At 42.3% G+C, this 19,363-nt stretch overlaps 2 protein-coding genes across 5 annotated transcripts in view; one reads left to right on the top strand and one right to left on the bottom strand.

Moving 5' to 3' along the window:
* Positions 1-524: 524 nt before the first annotated feature.
* kcns2 (potassium voltage-gated channel modifier subfamily S member 2) lies at positions 525-4,555 on the bottom strand. Of its 2 annotated transcripts, none has more exons than XM_005817454.2 (2): positions 4,463-4,555; positions 525-4,089 (listed from the first exon to the last, which is right to left on the bottom strand). In XM_005817454.2, exon 2 carries the CDS (start codon positions 4,085-4,087, stop codon positions 2,648-2,650), a length of 1,440 nt encoding a protein of 479 aa, XP_005817511.1. In that variant the 5' UTR covers positions 4,088-4,089; positions 4,463-4,555; the 3' UTR covers positions 525-2,647. The 2 variants fall into 2 exon arrangements, with proteins under 2 accessions (XP_005817511.1, XP_023186802.1); XM_023331034.1 differs by lacking the exon at positions 4,463-4,555 and adding an exon at positions 4,372-4,458.
* Positions 4,556-4,658: 103 nt separating this feature from the next.
* nipal2 (NIPA like domain containing 2) overlaps positions 4,659-19,363 on the top strand; it is a 41,444-nt gene continuing 26,739 nt past the window's right edge. For 2 of the 3 annotated variants that reach the window (XM_023331036.1, XM_014470399.2), the window contains exon 1: positions 17,368-17,604. In XM_023331036.1, coding sequence (XP_023186804.1) covers positions 17,518-17,604 — 87 coding nt within the window. In that variant the 5' untranslated portion in view covers positions 17,368-17,517. Of the gene's footprint in view, positions 4,788-9,706; positions 9,883-17,367; positions 17,605-19,363 lie in introns of those variants that run through there. The other variant, XM_023331035.1, reaches the window with a different exon arrangement.

Below are 19,363 nucleotides of genomic sequence, written 5' to 3'. Positions count from 1 at the left end.
CGAGTTTCAACAAAGTTTTCTGTCAGTAACTCAATAGCTAGCAAACAGACCCGCAATGATTCTGAGTCAAACTCTGGCCAACACCTGCAGCGTTCCAATCCAGCTCCAAATCCTGCAATGTAACCCTAAAGTTCACCACCCATACTGGGTTTATTTTACAGCTAGAAAAATAACAGTTCTCTATCACATCTTTAATTCTGATGTAAGGCGGAATAACTTAAACGGTGGTAGCAGAGTAATAGTTTTGCTGACGTAAAGTAAAAAGATAAAACTGTAAAATAGCTTTTATGAACTCTAATGTAATGATGTAGCAAAGAAAAAATAAAAAAATTAAAAAACATCCTGACAAATTCCCGCAAGTGGAATTTAATCAACGTGTCACTTCTGAGCGGTTGCTGGTGTGGCTGTCAGCGTGTTGAAGACGCTGCGTCAGTCAGTCGTTGCTAAGAACTTTTCCATGTGACGCTGTGAAGGAAGTGAGCTGCTCCCTCTGCTCTGGACATGAATGAAACGTGGAAATGTAACAGGATTTTTCTTTTTAATTTGTTATTTCGTTTAGACCGAACATTTGAAGTACTGTTGCAACACCACATTTACACATCAAGTTACCTTCAGCTGGAGAAACACCAGGGGGTTCATGTGGACATTTCATTGTTTTTTTTGTTTTTTTATCAGAACAAGTGCAGCTGAACGGTGGATAACAGTGTGACGCTGTGACACTAACGCCCACACGAACCACTAAGACAACAAAAACAGGAGGACCGGTGTTTGGTGTGATCTGGCTTTGATGAAGAGGCCTTCAGGGGAAACTTTGGATCACTTCAACTGAGGCCCCGGTGAAGATATAATCGTTTGCAGTTTCTTTACCAGCAGAACGACAGCAAATCACAGTGAGGTTTTAGGAAAGAAAAAGGTTTTCAGAGGAGTGACAGGTGAACAGCAGGTCAGGCAGGAAGTCCTATTTGAAATTGTTTATTTATCAATTTAAAACAACTTAAACTGAACATTTCTATAGCAACGGGATGCAACTGTGTATTAATATTTGCCTGTCCCTCCTCATACATACTTAGAATTTCTTGATCTTGTTTTTTTTTTTTCCCAGCTGGGAACTTTGAATAGAGAACAAACCCAAAACATCCCCAGCTTTACAAATGCGCGCAAAACTTTGTCTATGCTCTGCTGACACAGACAAATTTCACAATGGCGGTGTTTCAATGAAACTAGAAACGCTATTAAAGTCACACATGGATAACTTTGCTCACATCCTTGTATTAGTTCACCACAGGTCCATTAGTTAGGAAGTGAAGCAGGTCTGTGTCCAAGTCAAAAGCTGAGTTTGGAATGTTTGGCGAAGTGCCGGTTCTAGACCCGGGGAAGACATTGTTACTTCATAAAGGGCACAGAATAAAAGAATGAACTAAATAAACAAATAAATAAAATTATTGGGGCCATATTACAAGCCTAATGTATCACGTGAGAGTCAGAGAGCCACTTGCAGCTGAAAACCGTGACCCTATTCTAATGCAGCTGAGCTGAAGCTGAAGATGCAACACCTCCATTTTTAACTCACTGTTAAAGTAAAACTGTGAAAGTAGAAAATGAAATTCATTCAATTAGTCACCGTTTCCCTGTCAGTGCATATGGTCATAAGACATTGATTTACTGTCTTCTGGCCTCATTTGGCCCCTGTCTGGACCTGGCTGTGTCACCCATATTTTGCTGTGGCTCAGTATAGGTGATGAGCCAATGTCTGAGGAAGACCTGGTTCCTCAGATAACAGACATATCTTGAGCATGCGTCAGTGTTGTCAGGATCGGAGTTACAGATAAGGAAGCCAGATGTGGCAGGCTGGGTGCAGTGTGTGCTGCTTTCACACACAAATCACTACAGTTTGCTTGTTTTTTTGTTTTTTTTTAACAATTTCGCACAGATCGAGTGCACTGGTCTGTAAAAATTTGCTTTTTTTGTCATACACTCGCATTTTTTATTTAAGCCTGTCTTTAAGAGTCTTCACCACTACATCCCACTTTTACGCACTTCACATCTGTGCTGCAAAACGCCTAGCTGTGATCATATGCTGTGTTTGAATATTTAACATGGAGAAAATATATGACAGCTTCTATCTAATCGAAAGCGAAAATCATAACGCTCATTCCCAGCTCTGCTTTCGGAGACGGACTGACTGCAGAAAAACAAAAAGCAATGACACAGTGCTGTTGACTTTCAAAGACATGAACAGTTTGAGGGTCGAGTTGTTTTTGAAATAGTAAAAGTAACTTCCTGTCAGCCTTCAGTCGCTCTGAGGATTTCCTCTTTCCCGCAGACTCACTGTGACGTGACGTCTTTCCACAACAGGAATTACGGTTCACATCTTCACAGAACCCCACGTAAAACAAAACCGAGTTGCTCCTTTAAAAAGTGCACGTGATCTTTATATTGTCTCACTGGAACTGACACACACACACACCTACACACACACACACACGCGCACACACACACACACACACACACACACACATTGACACGTTATTGCACTGAGCTACAGGGAGGCAAACTGTGAGAAGCAGAACTCTTCCTCCTCCTCCTCCTCCTCCTCCTCCTCCTCCTCCTCCGGGGGTCAGCACCCCGGACAGCTCCGAGCCGAGCTTCACTGTAACGACTCGTTCAGACTCTGTTCACTCGGAGAACTCCGGCTCATGTTCGACAAGCTGGCCATGAGAGACTTCACCTTGTGCGCGTAGTAGTTCCTCAGGTTGACGGAGGGGACCTCCTTGGCGCCCTCGTCGAAGTCGCAGCTTCTCATTGCGATCTCCAGCTGCTTTTGTCTCTTGTAGAAAAGGGAGAACTTGTTGAAGATGAGCGTGATCGGAAGCACGACGACCAGGATGCCGGCCAGGATGCAGGCCGAAGCGGTCAGTTTGCCCGGGATGGAGACGGGCACCACGTCTCCGTAGCCCACGGTGGTCATGCTGACGGTGGCCCACCACCAGCAGGCGGGGATGGTGGAGAGGTCCTCGCTGTCCTCTTTCTCCACCGTGTAGGCCATGACGGAGAAGAACGACACGCCGACGGCCAGGTAGAGGAGCAGCAGGCCGACCTCCTTGTAGCTGTTCCTGAGGGTGGCCCCCAGGGACCGCAGGCCGGTGGAGTGGCGGGCCAGCTTCAGGATGCGGAAGATTCGCATGAGCCGCAGGACCTGCGCCACCCGGCCCAGGTTGGCGAGCGCCGGGCTGCTCTCCGCCACCAGGTTGATGAGGAGCGTCAGGTAAAACGGCAGTATGGAGACCAGGTCGATGACGTTCAGCGGGTGGTCGAAGAAGTGCAGCAGGTCGGGGGCCACCGCGAACCGGGCCACCAGCTCCAGCGTGAACCATCCGATGCCGACGTGCTCCACCGTCTCAAAGCGCGGGTCCTCCGTGGGCTCCCCCTTGCTGTCCGGCACGCTGAACTCGCTCATGCTGTTCATGCACATCGTGGCAATCGAGCCCAGCACCACCAGGATGGACAGGACGCTGATGATGCGGCTGGCCACGGAGTACCCGGGGTTGTCCAGCATCAGCCAGACTCGCCTGCGCGCGCTCCCGAGCGGCTGCTTGTCGAACTTGGTGGCGTCGTTGTAGAACTCCAGCAGCTCGTCGAACGACGACGTGGTGCTCCCCGCGTCGCTCCCGTCGTCCCAGTCGCTCCTGTCCTGGTCCATCTTCCTGCAGTGGTAGGCGCCGCTGCAGCAGGAGTCGATGAAGAACTCGTTGATGCCCCAGTACTCGATCTCCTGGCTGAAGGAGAAGATGCACAGCTCGGCCATGACGTGCAGCCGCCCCGTGTTGTAGAAATTGAGCACGTAGGGGAAGAGAGCGGGGTTCCTGTCGAAGTAAAACTCTTTCTCCGCGTCGTCGTAGTCGTCGCACAGCTCCAGGATGGACTCCTTGGACTGGCACTGGAGGAGGCGCGCCAGCCTGGTCTCGGGGAAGCGGGAGAGCGTGTCCGACTGGAGACGCTTCTTGAAGCCGCCCACGTTGATGCGGATGCCCGCTTTGTCGTCCATGGGAGCCCCGGCGGTCGTGTCCCTAAGGACCTGACCTGTCATGCCTTGAAAGAGGGGAACACACACACACACACACACACACACACACACACACACACACACACACACACACACACACACACAGAGAGAGAGAGAGAGAGCAAGAGAGAGATGCGGGGCGCACAAAATGAAAGGATGGAAAGAAAAAAACAAAGAGAGACAGAGTGGCAGACCAAACACATTGAAGGAGAAGACACGTTCACAGACAAGGAGAAAGCATAAGTTAGTTAAACTGCACCAGTGATAATGCTTTGATGCTTTAATTAACTGGTTCCATACTTAGATACCTAAACTAACGCGTTGCTTTCCAAGCCTCTACTCCAAAAGACAAAGAAGAGCTGCTTGTTTCTGGAGCTTGTTGAAACAAAGAGAACTTACTTCAAACGGTCGATCGGTTCACCGATTTCTCCGAAACACTTTTCATTTTTAGCGGCGGCTCATCGCAGTCAGAGGGCAACCTCTGGACCTCTGTCCTCCGATCTCCAAACTGGTTCCAGTTTCTACCAAACAGAAAGAGGGCGACACCGCTCCAGAGGAGCCGCTGTTAAAGAGAGCGGTGCCTCCAGACAGAGAACACTATCCGCTCCTTTCAGTGTCTGAATGCACCCGAAGGCTTGGTGCTGCTGCTGCTGCTGCTGCAGCTGTCGGCTCTCACAGCCTTCATTCGTGGAGTTGGGGGGGCTGGCAGCGCCTCCAGCTACAGGTAGGCTGTAGATTTATTTCTGTGAATTCTGGCAGCCTAAATGAAAAAAAAAAGAAAAGAAAGGAATGAAAAACAGGACTGATACGCCCTGACAGCCGCTTCTGTTTGAGCAGTGGGGAATTCCACTCTGTGTTCCTCTCTGGGTCTTCTTTCTATCTGTTGCTGCGCAGCAACACGTAGCTTCCTCTCTCTCTCTCTCTCTCTCTCTCTCTCTCTCTCTCTCTCTCTCTCTCCTCCTCCTCCTCTTCCTCTCCTCTGCACCGCCCTCCCGATGTGATCTCAGCATGGTGCTGAAGGGGCGAGGCGCGCAGCTCAGCCACGGCGCGCAGGGAATCACCAACTAACCCGGCGCGCAAAGCAGACAGAGCGCCTGCTAGAGGTCATCAACCGAAAACCAAAGAGGTGTTGTTTTTTTTAAAGCGTCCCCTCAACATGTTTTGACTTTAATGCGTCATTAATAAAACATTTACGTTGCGAGGTCATCATAGTGTCGTGTTCCGTGTTTTTCTGTGTGTTTATTTTGAGTTTCCTGTGTCTCCGTGTTGTCCTGTTCTCCCCTCGATTACTCCCAGGTGTTTCTAGTTTCCCTAAATACCTCCTGTGTATTTAGTGTCACCTGTGTGTCTGTGTCTTGGTCGGGTCCTCGTCTCTTTTGGCGTCTAGCCTGTCAGTCCGTCGTCTCGTCCGTTGTTTAACGGTTGCTACCGGCGTCGAGCCCTGGCTTCCGCTCGGCCGTGCTGCCCGTTTGTATGGGACCATGTCGGACTGTGTTGCACTGGACATTCATCATTAAAATCATTTACTTACTTCAGCCTGGGTCTACAGCGTCTGCCTCACCACCTACACAACACCGTTTCATGACACATAGATTACCAAAACCCAACGAAATAACTTCAGTTGAAATTGAGAAAGCATTTTTGGTTAACTGGGAAAAAAAATTAAAAATAAATAAAAGCAGTAATCACTGGGGGGAAATTGCTAGAATTATATTGTGCGTTTATAAGTCTAGCCAGGGCCGGTCCAAGCCTTTTTGGGGCCCAAAGCATCTTTTTTTTTTCTTTTACCAACATGTCAACACCAGATGATTTATCATTCCTAAGCTACTGCATCTCATTATCATCATTTGTAATTAGCATACATTATACCAGTGCTATTATGACTATTTTAAGCTTACACGAGTAAGCTTAAGTAAAATCATTTGGAGTTTGAAATGCAGAGTAGTAATTAAGTGGGCCATTTTTTTAAAACTATTTGAGAGTAGCTGATAAACACTAAATTTAATAACTTATTTTCCCCCTACAGGGCCAGCAGCCAAAACAATTTAAATACATAAATTGTTTTTCCATGTGCAATAGCATTTAGTCTGCAATGTTCAATGTTGCTTAAAATATATGTATATTTGTCTACCATGCTAGTTTGGTGCTCTTGGGGGCCCCCTGGTGGCCGCTTAGCTCGCATTGTCTTTTGCCGGCCCTCAATCTAGCTGAAACAAATTGAAATTAATGGATATAATATCCTTCGTTTTTGTGTTTATGAATCTGTTTATTAGCCTTTCGATCTGATATGAAATCAATTCCCCCCCTCCTGTCTCCTACACAGTGAGACATCGTGACCCTACAGCTGCAGCTTGTTGGTGACTTGGCAAATGATCAACACAGAATCAACTACATAGATTGTAGTTTGTAGTTGCAACGTGGCAAAATGTGGTAAAGTTTAACAAATATTTCCCAAGGTACTTATTGTTATATTTCTGCTGCTATAGTTGACCATTCCTCCGCGCCTCCTCAAACTCCATTTCCCAGGATGCATTAACCCATCGGCACACTTTTACGTTCAGGGGGTTTCGGGAACTGGCCGAGCCAAAATGACGCAGATTCCGCTTTGCAGTTCTTCCTTTAAAAACGTGGACATTGATGTGTCGGAGGGGGGAGAAAGGAAGGTGTTCTCACCTCCACCTGCTGCATCGTTAACGGCCTCGGCAGGCTGAGCACAAAGCCAGGGCTACAGAGGCGGAGCAGCCTGGCTTTCATGGATCAAGGACTGAAGGTTTTCTCTCACACAGCCCGACGCGGCTCACGCTGCAGACCGCCGGCTTCTGCTTATGAAAACGCCCCAACACAAACGGACCCATGCCGAAGCTTGAATCAGGGGGGGAACATGAAGCCGAGACACCTTTCCTAGAATTATTCACCTAGAAAGTGTCTTTGAAAAGGAAGTGGTGTAAGAATTGAATTTCCACAAAATAAAACGTATTCTACATATTCTACATAAATGCAGTTATTTATGACCAAAGAATGAAAGATGTTTAACCAGTCAGTCAAACAGGAAAGAATGTGAGTCTCTAAAATTGTTCATCACTTTATTTTGTTGTCCCTCCCTCCCCCCATTTTTATCAATAATAATAATAATAATAATAATTCGGATGCAGTAAAACTACCCACAGCTTTAGAGGTTCAGCTGTAGTTGAACCAAGCAGAGGAATTCATTTAGGCAAAGAACTTCCTAAATGCACCAAATTGCCCCCCAGCGTGAACAGAGTTTAATCATTGAACATGAATAATTACTTCTTCTGCCTCATCAATAGCCTTTGTTTCGTGATCAAGTGTATGTGTAGAACACTGCAAAATTGATCAAAGTATGACCCCAATTTTTATCTCGCTCCCTGGATTAAGATGTGCAGTTCAGAATTTCATGTCCACTTGTTGATTCTGGGTTTGAGTTGGGTGATGGCTTGAAGAGGTTTTGATCGAGCTACATTTCAGATTTTAGAATTATAGCCTGAGCGAAACTAATAAAATTACCTGTAACAAATAGAAAAAATGTCTAAGTTAGTTAGTTCAAAGAATTACTTTTTCTTTCAGTGCATATTTCAGCTTCTGGTTTGTGGAAGACGAGGCTCTTGGGCCGTTCTTAAACATCCTGACCAGTTTTTCTCTGACCCGCTGTCATTCACACATATTCACAAACACCTGGTCTAAACATTCAGGCGGCGCTCGTGTGAGAAGTTTCAGCGTCTGAAGAAAAGAAACATTTTCAAACCATTACCAGCACAAACTTCTGAGGACTTGTAATAAGAGTCCACAGCAGTCCTTTTACCCCCTCCACTCTCATCCAGATGGTGTCGTTCACTGGCCATTTTCTTTAAGTCTTCAGGCCTTAGTTTCATTGGAGAACACATTAAGGATCATTGGAAGCAATCTTCTCCTGGCTGTATTGTGTTACACAACGCTTGTTTGGAAACATAAACAGGAGCTAGAGGCTGCGCTGGAAGAGTTTAAGATCTTCCTCTTTTGCGTTTTTTTTTTTTTTACTCCCAGGCAACCAGTGCATTAATATTTCATCACATTTCTTTTTCTCTCTCTCTGAACAATTGTAAGTTAAGAAGAGCTTGTAAATGGCCCTAACGGATGGGAGCTCTGCGGCTGTAATCATTCTTCATCCTGGAAGCTGGGATGTGTTCAGCTGCTTTGAGTATTCTTATCATAAAAAGCTCTGACAGAACTTCAGCACACGCCTACAACTTACTCTCTCCTGATTAGTTGCATAAAATAACAGCTTTTGTCTTCAAATGCTTCTTATTTGTGCGACTAATTACTTTGTAATGTTATATAAACGTCCTTTTTGTCATTCGATATATTTCCCAGCAGGATTTTCAGGCCCTTCAATGGCCTCCAGTGGCCAACATTTAGAGAGCGAGTGGAAATTATTGTCTGTGTCTCTTCATGTAATCCAGGTGAACATAAACGGAGGCTGATGACACACTAACACACCTCCTCAGATGTCATTAGCGTGGGTGAAGACGTTAGCACACGCTTATCGAGTCTTTGTCCCAGACTTATGTGTGTGTTTGTTTGTGACTGTTTGAGCCGACAGGCTGTGGCCTTCCCTTTCTGCGCTTTGTGGAAACGCGCTGCGTTTGATTCATTCCTCTCCCACGTGGTTGAGATTAATGCACCTCTTTGTGGAGGAGGAACTATTCCTCAAAGCTCTTTGCCAACGTCTCTGTGGATCTGTCGCAAGCAAAGGCTTTCTCGAAGGGAAATTATCCAGCGATATTTTGCTGCCTTGCCTTGTCACGGCGTGCTAGTTTTGAGTAGTCTAATTTCATCCAGGAGATTATCAATGAAAGCAAATTAACAAGAAAATACATCTGGCGAACAACATTTCAGTAAAAACGGCACACAGGTTGTCAAACATGGTGGTGGTTTGTTGACATTAGCACTTTACTTTTTAGGACAGCCTTTCATGCAGCTATTTTACTCTTTCGTGTGACATGGCATGTGTCTAAATCTGATTTGTTTAGTTTTAACAGAGGGGAAGCATTGACCTTGGGGTTTCACTGCAGCGTAGATTTGACCGAAAAGTGTTGAATCTTCATCACAAAAAGTTTACTTTTAATCAGTAGTAATGAAACTACTGGTCTCTTAAAATGAAACAAAAAATAACTTTAGCGCATGTAAATCTCTGACTTTAAAAAGACTAATGCAAGATTCTGTAAAATTCTCTCTTTTCCTGTTCTCAGACTTAAAACAATTTAATTGTTTTGGTCATTTTAACTGATTTAAAACAGAAGACGATTAATTTGATTATAAGTAGCTGTCAGATGGGGAGAAACAAAAGGTTATGTGTTTGTTTCTAGTCAAAGTCGAGGTGTGTTGATGTAATGTCATATGTAGGCATAAATACATAGAGATTTTTTTCAAAGTCAGAACAGATGGTTTTAAACGCTAGAGTACATCAGACCGTGTGAAACGTGGCACTTCCCATGAATGGAAGAGGGGAGGTCTTTGGTGAGAAAAATGAGCAATCAGAGCCTTTTTCTCTCTCAGTGCAGTGGCTCCTACATTTCAAATCAAAGCCATTAATATGCTGCACATGCTTGGCAAGCTTTCATTCACATCTTTTATCTCTTGATGGAGACTTGCAGGAAGCCCTGTGTGAACGGATGCAGAACGTGACTGTCGGCTTTTCCTTTTCGTGGTTCATCTCTGCCAACACAACAGCAGAAAAGGAGAAACAACCGTTTTGTCCGCCAAACACGAGCCACAGTTGGAATCCTCAGCTTCACCGCAACTCAAAAGGAAAATCTGTGGAGGTTTGTGACAGAACTAGAAATATAAAAGTTGGTCTGAGATTTGTAGAAACTGAGCGAAACATTTGAAAGCTGTCGTTTTTGCTTGAGTAATTGAAATATTTCAGCCCAGCTGCTCCATTTTCTTTTTGGCTCCATCTCTTCCAGCGTGAAGGTGATGAGGCAAACATGAATCACAGCCATTGGAACTGTCAGTGGGTTTAATTTAAAGTTATTAAACTAAAAGGAAGCTGGTTTACCTGTTTCTAGGCAACAACAGAATTTAGATTTATCTGAAGTTAGTTCATAAATCCTCATGGATTTTAGAGTTCAAATGGAAAACTACTACATAAAAGCACTAGTTAGAGCTGGACTTTACATTTTCTCCAGAAGTGTTGTCACTCCTTGGACAGAAAGCATCTGTAAAGCTTTTGTTGTTTGTTGGTGCGCTGGACTATAAGGAGTCTCAGAGTTCTCATCTTGCATCCTGGTTTCTCCAAAGATGCCCTGGTTTCTAAAATGACCTCTGGTCCCAGCCTATGATTGCATGTTGTTGTTGTCCAGTTTGTCTTAGTGTTGCCTTTGATGGACTAATGATGTAGGGCTGCACACCACCAAGCTCTCTCAGCCTTGAAGAAGAACATCTGTGAATAGCCGTGGTTTAGATCTTATAACAAATTATCAATTGGATTTTGGAAAAAAATATATATATATATACTTTGACTGGGCCAGCACATGGTTATTGGATTCATGTTCAGTGTTCTCTTGCCGGAAAGTGAACTTCAACACAAGTTTCATGTCTGTGACAGTCACAGTTTTCTTAAATTTATTTCAAATTGATTTGAGCAGGGACAATATAAACAACAGCGTTACATTCAAATTCAAGTTTATTTGGAGTGCACACGTCAGCAACAAGGCAGTTCAAAGTGCTTTACACCCTAATCAGTCATGAATTATGAAATGAGCAATAAACATTATATTTTATCAAATGCCATCATCGAGAAAATATACATCAAATATGTTGCTCAATATTACAGTACTTATGAATCAAAGGCAACTCTAAACCGGCGGGGGTCTAGCCCGGATTCAAAGGAACTCAGTGTTTCGGCTGTTTTGCAGTTTTCTGGACGTTTGTTGCAGATTTGCGGTGCATAAAAACTGAATGCTGCTTTTCAAAGGAAACCAATGACCTCTTAATAAAAGCTTATTTACCAACTCAGTCCCAGCTTAGGCTTTTAGAAGTCGACCTTTAAAGATAATAATACTAATAATTTTGTCTGGGATTGGCTGGATTTAGTTCCATCTGTCCGTTTCTCAACTCTGACCAGCTTCCTTGTCCCTGCTGATGCTGTGGTGTTCTGATGGGTGACCCTGAGATTACTATGTTCCTTGGAAAATAAGAAAGGTTCAGTTTTGGCCCATTTTGTTCAAATTGGCTTTAAAGAAAGCACTTCATGTGGATTTCTTGCAACTATGGCCTTCTTTCTGCTTCCTGCTTTAAAAACAGCATAATTTTCCTTCCATTTCACAATAAAGCTCTACTTTTTTCTTAATCTGTCACATGAAATTCCAATAAAATACATCTACTTTGTGGATGTAATGGGACAAAATGCATTCAATAACAAACTGAGATTTCAAGGTTAGAAGACTTGATGCTCGCATGCCATATTCAATATTCATACCAGCATATGACATACCATTTATCCCTCTAGAGGTCCATATTCTTTAAACTTTTAGTGGGATTATTTTAGGCACTGAGCAGAGAGAATACATAAATAGACGATGGCGCAAGCAAAGTGGCAGAGGCCGGAAAATGGAGAAAGTTACACCGAGACAAAAATATAAGACTGCGGCTCGGCCTCTTTCTCTTAAATCCTGGAGTGCGGGCTCAGGCGAAAGTGTGTAGGAGTTATTTTTGCCGAGTAAATCTTTCAGTGTGTGTGTTTTACCTTTATCATGCCAAACTTTTTCTCACTTTCTTTCTTTGTTGTGTTTAACCATCTTTAACATGGAGCACGCTATCTTCTGTTTCCCCTCACAAATATCTTCTATTATTTACTCTTACACTGTAAAAAAAAAAAAATCAGTATATTAATCAGTTCTTGTAAATAAATTAATTGGTGAAAACTGCAATTTGTACATTTTACATTGTACATTCATTTTATAGATTAATTTCATGTTCGTTTTAGGAAACAAAAAATCCTCCCTCCCCCATAAGTTAAGGCAGTATTATGTAAAATTGACTTTTTTGAGCTTCACATCATGTTTTCACATTAACACTTCATACCTTGAGTGTTGCCTTGATTCTTACATGCATATTTGAGAAACCCTTTAATCTCCATGGCAACCATTCAGCTGTGCAAAACTCCTGGGTGGACCTAGCCCCGCCTTCGAGGTGCAGCTCCTTCTCTGAGCTGCATTTTCCAAGCTTCTGAACTTCTGCAACACAGAGCAGCTCTCCCCAACTCAGCTCCTTCAGACTAGCTAGCAGCAATTAGCAAGCATCTCGTGGAACTACAAATCTGTTGACCTCATTATGTGAGCTACTTCTAAATAATCAACTGGCAAAAATGTTGTTAAACGGTTAATAGAGGGGCCATGTTGTGATGACTTCCTAAAGCAGGAGTTTTAGACAAAGCAGGAGTTTTTTTTTAAAAAAAAGGACAGCGACCCAATTTCAAGGCGTTAAATTATAAAGTCAAATTTTATTTAAGTCATATTTCATATACATAGCATGTTTTTAACAACAAAAGTTAACATAGGTACTTGATTGTGCTACAAAATAGAAAACATACCATACTGCCCCTTTAAGACATTTTTCTTTTACAGTAAAACATTGGCTCCTGCACCATTTTTAACTGTAAAATCAACACTGACAGTGCCGTATAACTGCGAAAGGAAAAAAAAAGTTTTGCCCAATGTATCTCATTTCTTCCAGGCTTTCTTCATCAGAGGTGAAGGTTCAACAACGTGCTGACCTCATTCGTGGCTGAAAACGTCAGCGTCATCTGAAGTCTCACTGAAGCCTTCAGCTTTCACCCAGAGAGCATCTCTGACGGACAAACCAGCAGGCTCCTGGGAGATTTGTAGAAATAATAAAAAGGTGGAATCTATTTACTCCTGTTATTCTGACATATGGAATAAAATGTGCTTTCAGCCGTCTTGGCTCTTCCGCTTCACGCCACAGTAATCACATCAAATGGGTCTTGATTATTATGGCGGAGAAAGCTGGCTGACTCAGTCAGGACCGAGTGCAGAATGAATACAGATGGGAGCTGGAGGAGCCGCTTCACTCCCGGTGTTACCTTCAACGACAGCAATTATACACCAAACATATTAAAACAATAAATCCGCCTTTTAACTAAGGTCTACATGCTTGGCATGAATCAAATGTGCTTTGACATCGAAATTTAAAGCGGCAACAACTCGACTTACAGCTGGATAAGGAATTTAAAGAGGGGAGAGAGAAAAAAATGGCCGATTTAATGAGTGGAGGAAGGCAAATGCTTTTAGACAGGTGCAGCACTTGCGACAATTAAAAAAAAAAGAAAAAAGATAATACCCAATTATTACTCCGCTACATCTAAAAGAGCAGCAAAAGCTCAGTTAATTATTTTAACTGGAGGCTCAGTGTGGTGTTGTTTGGGTGGGGGGAGGACTTCAGTCACAGATCCTGCTCAACAGGTCGGCGTGTCAGAGCTATGAAAGCCACATCTGCTGAGTGAAAAGACATAAGTACCACTGATTCTGTGGCTGGCGACTCGAGTTTCATGCGGGCTAAGCTTGAGTACAAGTGTTATATAAAGGAAGAAACAAAAAAAAAGCCATTTAAAACTGTAGAGATGCAGAAGTTTAGCCTAAATCTGGTTAAATATATCTGCAGTGCAAAACCTATACCAAAATTTAAAAGATGTTGAATAAAGATGTGGTATATACTCTTCAAAATGAAACAATATTACAATCCTGAAAGCCTGGTGATCCCCTAAAGTGGCTCAGCCAAATATTTTGAGATGTTTTTCCCATTTAGTTCACCACTTTACTAATCAATCAAACAATCCTATTTGTTCAGCCACAAATATGGTTCATAAAAAGCAGACAGAACAACAACAGAAACAATACAAATAAAATAATCACCCACTGCCCCACATATACTAAGAATGGCTGCAACTTACAGTATATTATTTTACTGATCGATTAATCTATCTATTATTCTGACAATTAATCAATTATTCAGATTTTAAAAAATGGCATTTTATACAGATTTCTCATTTAACCACATAAGCCTTTTTTTACCCAATAAATCCATTAAAAAATGCAAATAAACAGAAATAATTCAGTTTTTTTAACAAGTTTCCCTGACTAATGTTCTCATTGTCTGGTTCAAGTGGGCATTTCTTAGACATTTCTTAGTAGTTTCCTTTTTCAAGCTTGTTTAAACCTGAAGGTTTTGTATTTTAACCTAACTTTGCTTTAAACATTTTCCAAACTTTCTCCCTGACCGGCCAACGGTGTTAAAAAACTATTTTTATCCCAGGGTCATCAGACTTTTAAACTCAACATGATGGAAGCTTTTGTGTAGTTTTTAACGCATAAGATAAAAGTGGGTTTTTTGTTTGTTCTTTTTATTTATGATTTTTAATTTATGTGACTTTTTAACGGTGTTGAAGGAGCTGGTGGAGTACAAATTTGGTTGCCCAGTCTTCTTTTCTGAACAGATGACAGTGAGGTCATTTCTGTATCTAGCAAACCTCTGTTCGTCACAGAACAGAGCTTTGAATATTGAGGCGTCGCCATGAAAAAAATTGGAAACATAACAACGTATGCAGCAGGCGGAAATCTTTCAAAAGAAAAGGAAGATACACTTGCAATGCAAAGTTTTTTTTTCAATCGATTTCTGTACTTGCGTCAGCTTGTTGCATGTTTGGCTGTCAGTTCGGAGCTGATCTGCTGTGTTTTCACAAGCCAGACGTTCCTCAGGAAAACTCTGCTTGTTCTGACAGTTTCTCTCCCTCAGGTGAAATATTGAATTGTGGGAAACATCAAAAGTCCTTCGTTTTTTGTTTTTAACTTAAAAATATATCCAAACTAAATTATTTGCGTTGCTCTGGGCTATTTATAAAGACTGGAAGACCCTGCCAAGGTCCTGTTGGCCACTTGTCAATTTTGCATCTAAATTATTCAAACAGCTACAACATCTTTTGAAATAGCTGAATAAGTATGTTTATAGAAACTATTTCACACAGGCATAAGTAGCCAGTGATTGATCCTGACAAAGTATTTCAAAATGCTCGATATTGTCTGTTTCAATATTATTCACATGAGGCTTTGTGTCATGGCTGCACACAAACCAGGGGAACAGCACCGACTCAAACACAAACTCAAAATTATGGAGAATTTCTGGATTAATGCAGCTTTTAATCAGCTTTCACTAAACAAAAAATACTTATTCACTTTGATGTTCATGGCAAAAGAAGTTGTAGTTTGGAATCAAACAACAATTTAGTGAAAATCTGGGTAGCATACTGCAACAGACCAGATCTGAATTTTATATTACAAACACAGCCACATAGAAGATGAATCGCATTCATCATTCCTTTATTCACAGCAGGGATCAATGGAAACCCATGAAAGACAAACGACGGCGTTTCACTGTCCGTCTCTTTGACCAGCAGCCGCAGCTGGACCCATTCTAAATGCAGAACAGAAATTATCACCTGAATCGACATGTGCAGCCTCATTTTGTTATAATCGCCCCTTCTTGTTTTGTCATCCCTGTAGCTGCTGATGAGCTTCCCAAATGGAAAGAGGGGCATGAATATGCATACTCATCCACAATGCCACTCCTGCTGGCTGTAGAGGAGATCATTACTGGTTTAGCAACAAGTGGGAAACACTGTAGCTCCTTTGAATCATTTTCTGCTGCCTGGACTGTGTGGGCAACTGACATGTGTCTCTTTGATTTCCCTGCTGTCCTGAATGTGCCCAGCAGATGGAACAGGTTTAGCTAGGACTTCCTATAGCTTTAAATGTATTATGTGTTTGCATGTAGTGCCATTTTGCATGATAATCAGGTAACTGCTCTTTTTGAAACTCCACCTTCAGGAAGTTATCACAACATGGCTCCTCTATTAACCCTTTAACAACGTTTCTACCAGTGTTGCACTGAGAAGTAGCTTCTCTAATGAGGTCAGCAGATGCGCAGCTCCACTAAGTGTTTGCTAATTGTTGGTGGTTAGACTATTCAGTCTGGGTAGGAGAGTCGTGGGCTATGGCTGCTCTGTGAGGCGGAAGCTCGGAAACTGTAGCTCTGATGAGGAGTTTTGTCTTCGAAGGCGGGGCTAGGTCCACCCAGGCATTTTGTACAGCTGAATTGTTGCCACTAAAGGATTTCTGAATCATGTATGAAATCAATAACCTATGCACAATATGCTGTTATTTCTGCACATTGCTCAGCCACAAATCAAGGCAACACTCCACCAATGCGTTTTGATGAAGAAATAACATTATAAGACGATGTAAAACTTAAAAGAGTTGATTTTACATGACACTGCCCCTTTAAAAGACAGGAGTCACTTTATTCAAATGGATGTTGAAAGCTATATGTGTGGGCAGTGCGGACCAAAAAGTGTTTATCATACCTCAAGCAGCTTGAATTTATTGGAAGTAGAGTAAGTGAATGTTACGGCTACGAAAAATAACTACTGAGGATTACTGTCACTAATGGTGGTTTTGGATAGGGGAAGCAAATGATGTCCATTGTTCCACCATAACTGTTCCATAAAAAATGTTGTTCTGTCTGTTGGAAAACTTCATACCCATTTAGGAGGTTTTATAGAACCGAATGGAAATGATATAAAAAATTTTATTAGAGCCACAAATCAAAGTGGTGCTATGAAGGCCTTGATGTTTGTGTCCTTAGATTATTACTGCTTCTTCACAGCTTCCGCAACGCACCGTTCCAAATACCCGGGAGGTTCGGCTGATGTGCTAAACAGAAAATAAAATTCACTTTCCTTTTCAACCCCAGCGTTATAAACTTCTGCCAATAAAACTGGCAGAAGTTTTATTGGCATTTAAAAGCACTGATTACTACATAATAGAATCTGGGTGAATCGGGGTTTTTAAGTAACTCAACATTCTGATCATCTCCGTCCAACATGGTCTGATCAATAACCTTACATCCAGGTAAGCACTATGCAAAACAGCAACTTGCACAGTATGCAGTTATTTTTGCACATTGCTCGTTCTTGGAGGTGATGTGTGTGTCTAAATTTTCTACACTAGAAATGCTTATGTCAAATTTATTGCTACAGAAACATTTAGAAACAATAATTGTGCTGCTATGGTTAAAAAATATTTTATTATGCACACAAAATTCTTCTCCGTAAGAATGAAGACGTGATAAATTGATCCAGAAATTGCAACCATCGCGTCTTCTTTGTGGTTTTGCGTATGAGAGTTCAATTTTCCCAGGCGCACTTGAACCCCTCACAAACTCCTGATCCGGGTTGACATCAGAGGTGAACTTTTCCTCTTGAGTTTCGACTGGAGCGACTCCGGACGTGGGATGCTTTGGGGGTCGTTTAGGGAGATAAGGATGTGATGGGAGCGGCAGTTCTAACGGAGGAACATTTCCTTGCTGCATGATAAGGGAGAAAAATGGAGAATTCAAGCGATTTTAACGCGACTGTTCCTTTAATTTCCGCCGAAGCTCTGCGAGCGCAGATTGTTGAGAATCCGCTCCAGGTGAGTTGGTTTAAACTTTTCACTCAGGAAAAATGAGACGGCTGAGCTGTGTCGAGAATTAATGGCGCGTGGTGATGAATTGTCAGGAATTAATTATTATTGCGTGTTCGTGCGCTTTAAGTTTAAACTGAACTTTGTTGACTCAATGTGTTGGGGCCTCTTTGAATGAAAGTCGTTCTACTTTTAAAAGCCGACTTTGTCTCACAGACACGGGTTAACTCTGACCAATTAACTAGACAATTTTAAATCTTCAAGGTATCAGCCATCCACCTCAACACGTTCGACCCATCCATCTCGTTAGACAACACGGCGTTTTTCCCGGTTCAGATTTCTTCGGAGCGTATTAAATGTTAGTCATTAAAATTTTCTAAATCGGGCGGATGATTTCTTAGTTGGTGGCGCGCGCACTCGTGTGATTGTGAGGCTGTCCTCGGCGCGGTTGTCCCGGGTTCGATTCCCGGTCTCGGTCCATTTGTTGCAAGTCTTTGGCTTCTCTTTCCTGTCCATTTAACAAAAGTCATTAAAAAAAATTTCCCCAAGTCTAAATCAAGCATTTTAGTTTTTAAATGTCAGTTACCATTAATTAGGTTAAGTCTAATTCCGATATCCTTTAGTTATTACATTTGAAAAATCATCTTGACTTAACATTAGGATTAGACTATAGCCAAAATGTAGAAGTGTTCTCAATTTCTCGTGCATCATGATCAGCAGAGGCTGATATCAGGTGTTTCACCAAAATGTTGGATACAACAGTTCCTTCTGAAATGGCATAAAAGAAGTTTGAGTTGATTGCAGTATGTGTGTAGGTTAAGTATCAAGTATTAGGACTGCTTGTGTGGAAATATCGTCACGGAGTTTACATTGAAACCTGTGAAAATTTGTGACTCTCAAATTCCCCCCAAAATGTTTCTTTGCTTTTTGGCATTAGCTGCCAACATGCAGCCAATAATGCTCTTGACTTTTTAATGGTTTAAAATAATGTTAGTTACTTGACTTTTAATAGTCTGACTTTGGCACTAGTGTTAAAGTCAAACATCCCTGTAAGCTCTGCTCCTTATGATGCTTAAGCAGCTGTTGCTAATGGACACCCTAGCTGTCTACAACTGTGTTTTTTTGGCGTATGCTTTTGTAAAGAAATTTCAATAATTCAACAACTTTTTTTTTTATTATCTAAAACACAACCTTTGCTTCTGAAGCTTTTTGTGTAATGAAGAGTGGTGTAAACCAGGAAGCTGACAGAGCAGAGATCTACTGCTGTTGGCAACCTTTTCAACTACCTTTTAAAGTGATCGTGACTAAACACTGTGCCGAAAGCCTTCTTTAGTCTCCCGAAATGTGACTAGCAGACTCTCTCAATCTGTCTCTTCAATAAAATCTGATATTCAGATATGCAGCCTTTTCTCTCCGTCTGTGGTAGATAATGTGTGTTTGCTAATGTCCCACTGTGTGTGTTTTTGCCCGCCTAAATATCCTCTTGCCCTTTTCGCCGAGGCACATTCTCCTGATGCTCATTTCCCTCTGCAAAGTGTTTCTTTCTTTTATTGGCACGTTTCCTCTGCGTGACATTACCAGCGGGGGCCAGGGAGAGAAAGAGAAAGAGTGGCAGAGGAGGAAAGAGAGAGGCGTGAGTAATGAGTAATGGCTCTTGGGTGGGATGTTGGAGAATAGATCTACTGTACGAAGTCCTGAGCAGCTGCCTAATGGGCCCAGCTACCCACCATCCCATGGAACATCCCTAACTACCAGGGGACAATATCTG

Source organism: Xiphophorus maculatus, chromosome 3, assembly GCF_002775205.1.
Source record: "Xiphophorus maculatus strain JP 163 A chromosome 3, X_maculatus-5.0-male, whole genome shotgun sequence".
NCBI classification, from domain to species: Eukaryota; Metazoa; Chordata; class Actinopteri; order Cyprinodontiformes; family Poeciliidae; genus Xiphophorus; species Xiphophorus maculatus.
Note: the sequence above shows the minus strand (reverse complement) of the source record. Positions and strands in the feature narration are given on the sequence as shown.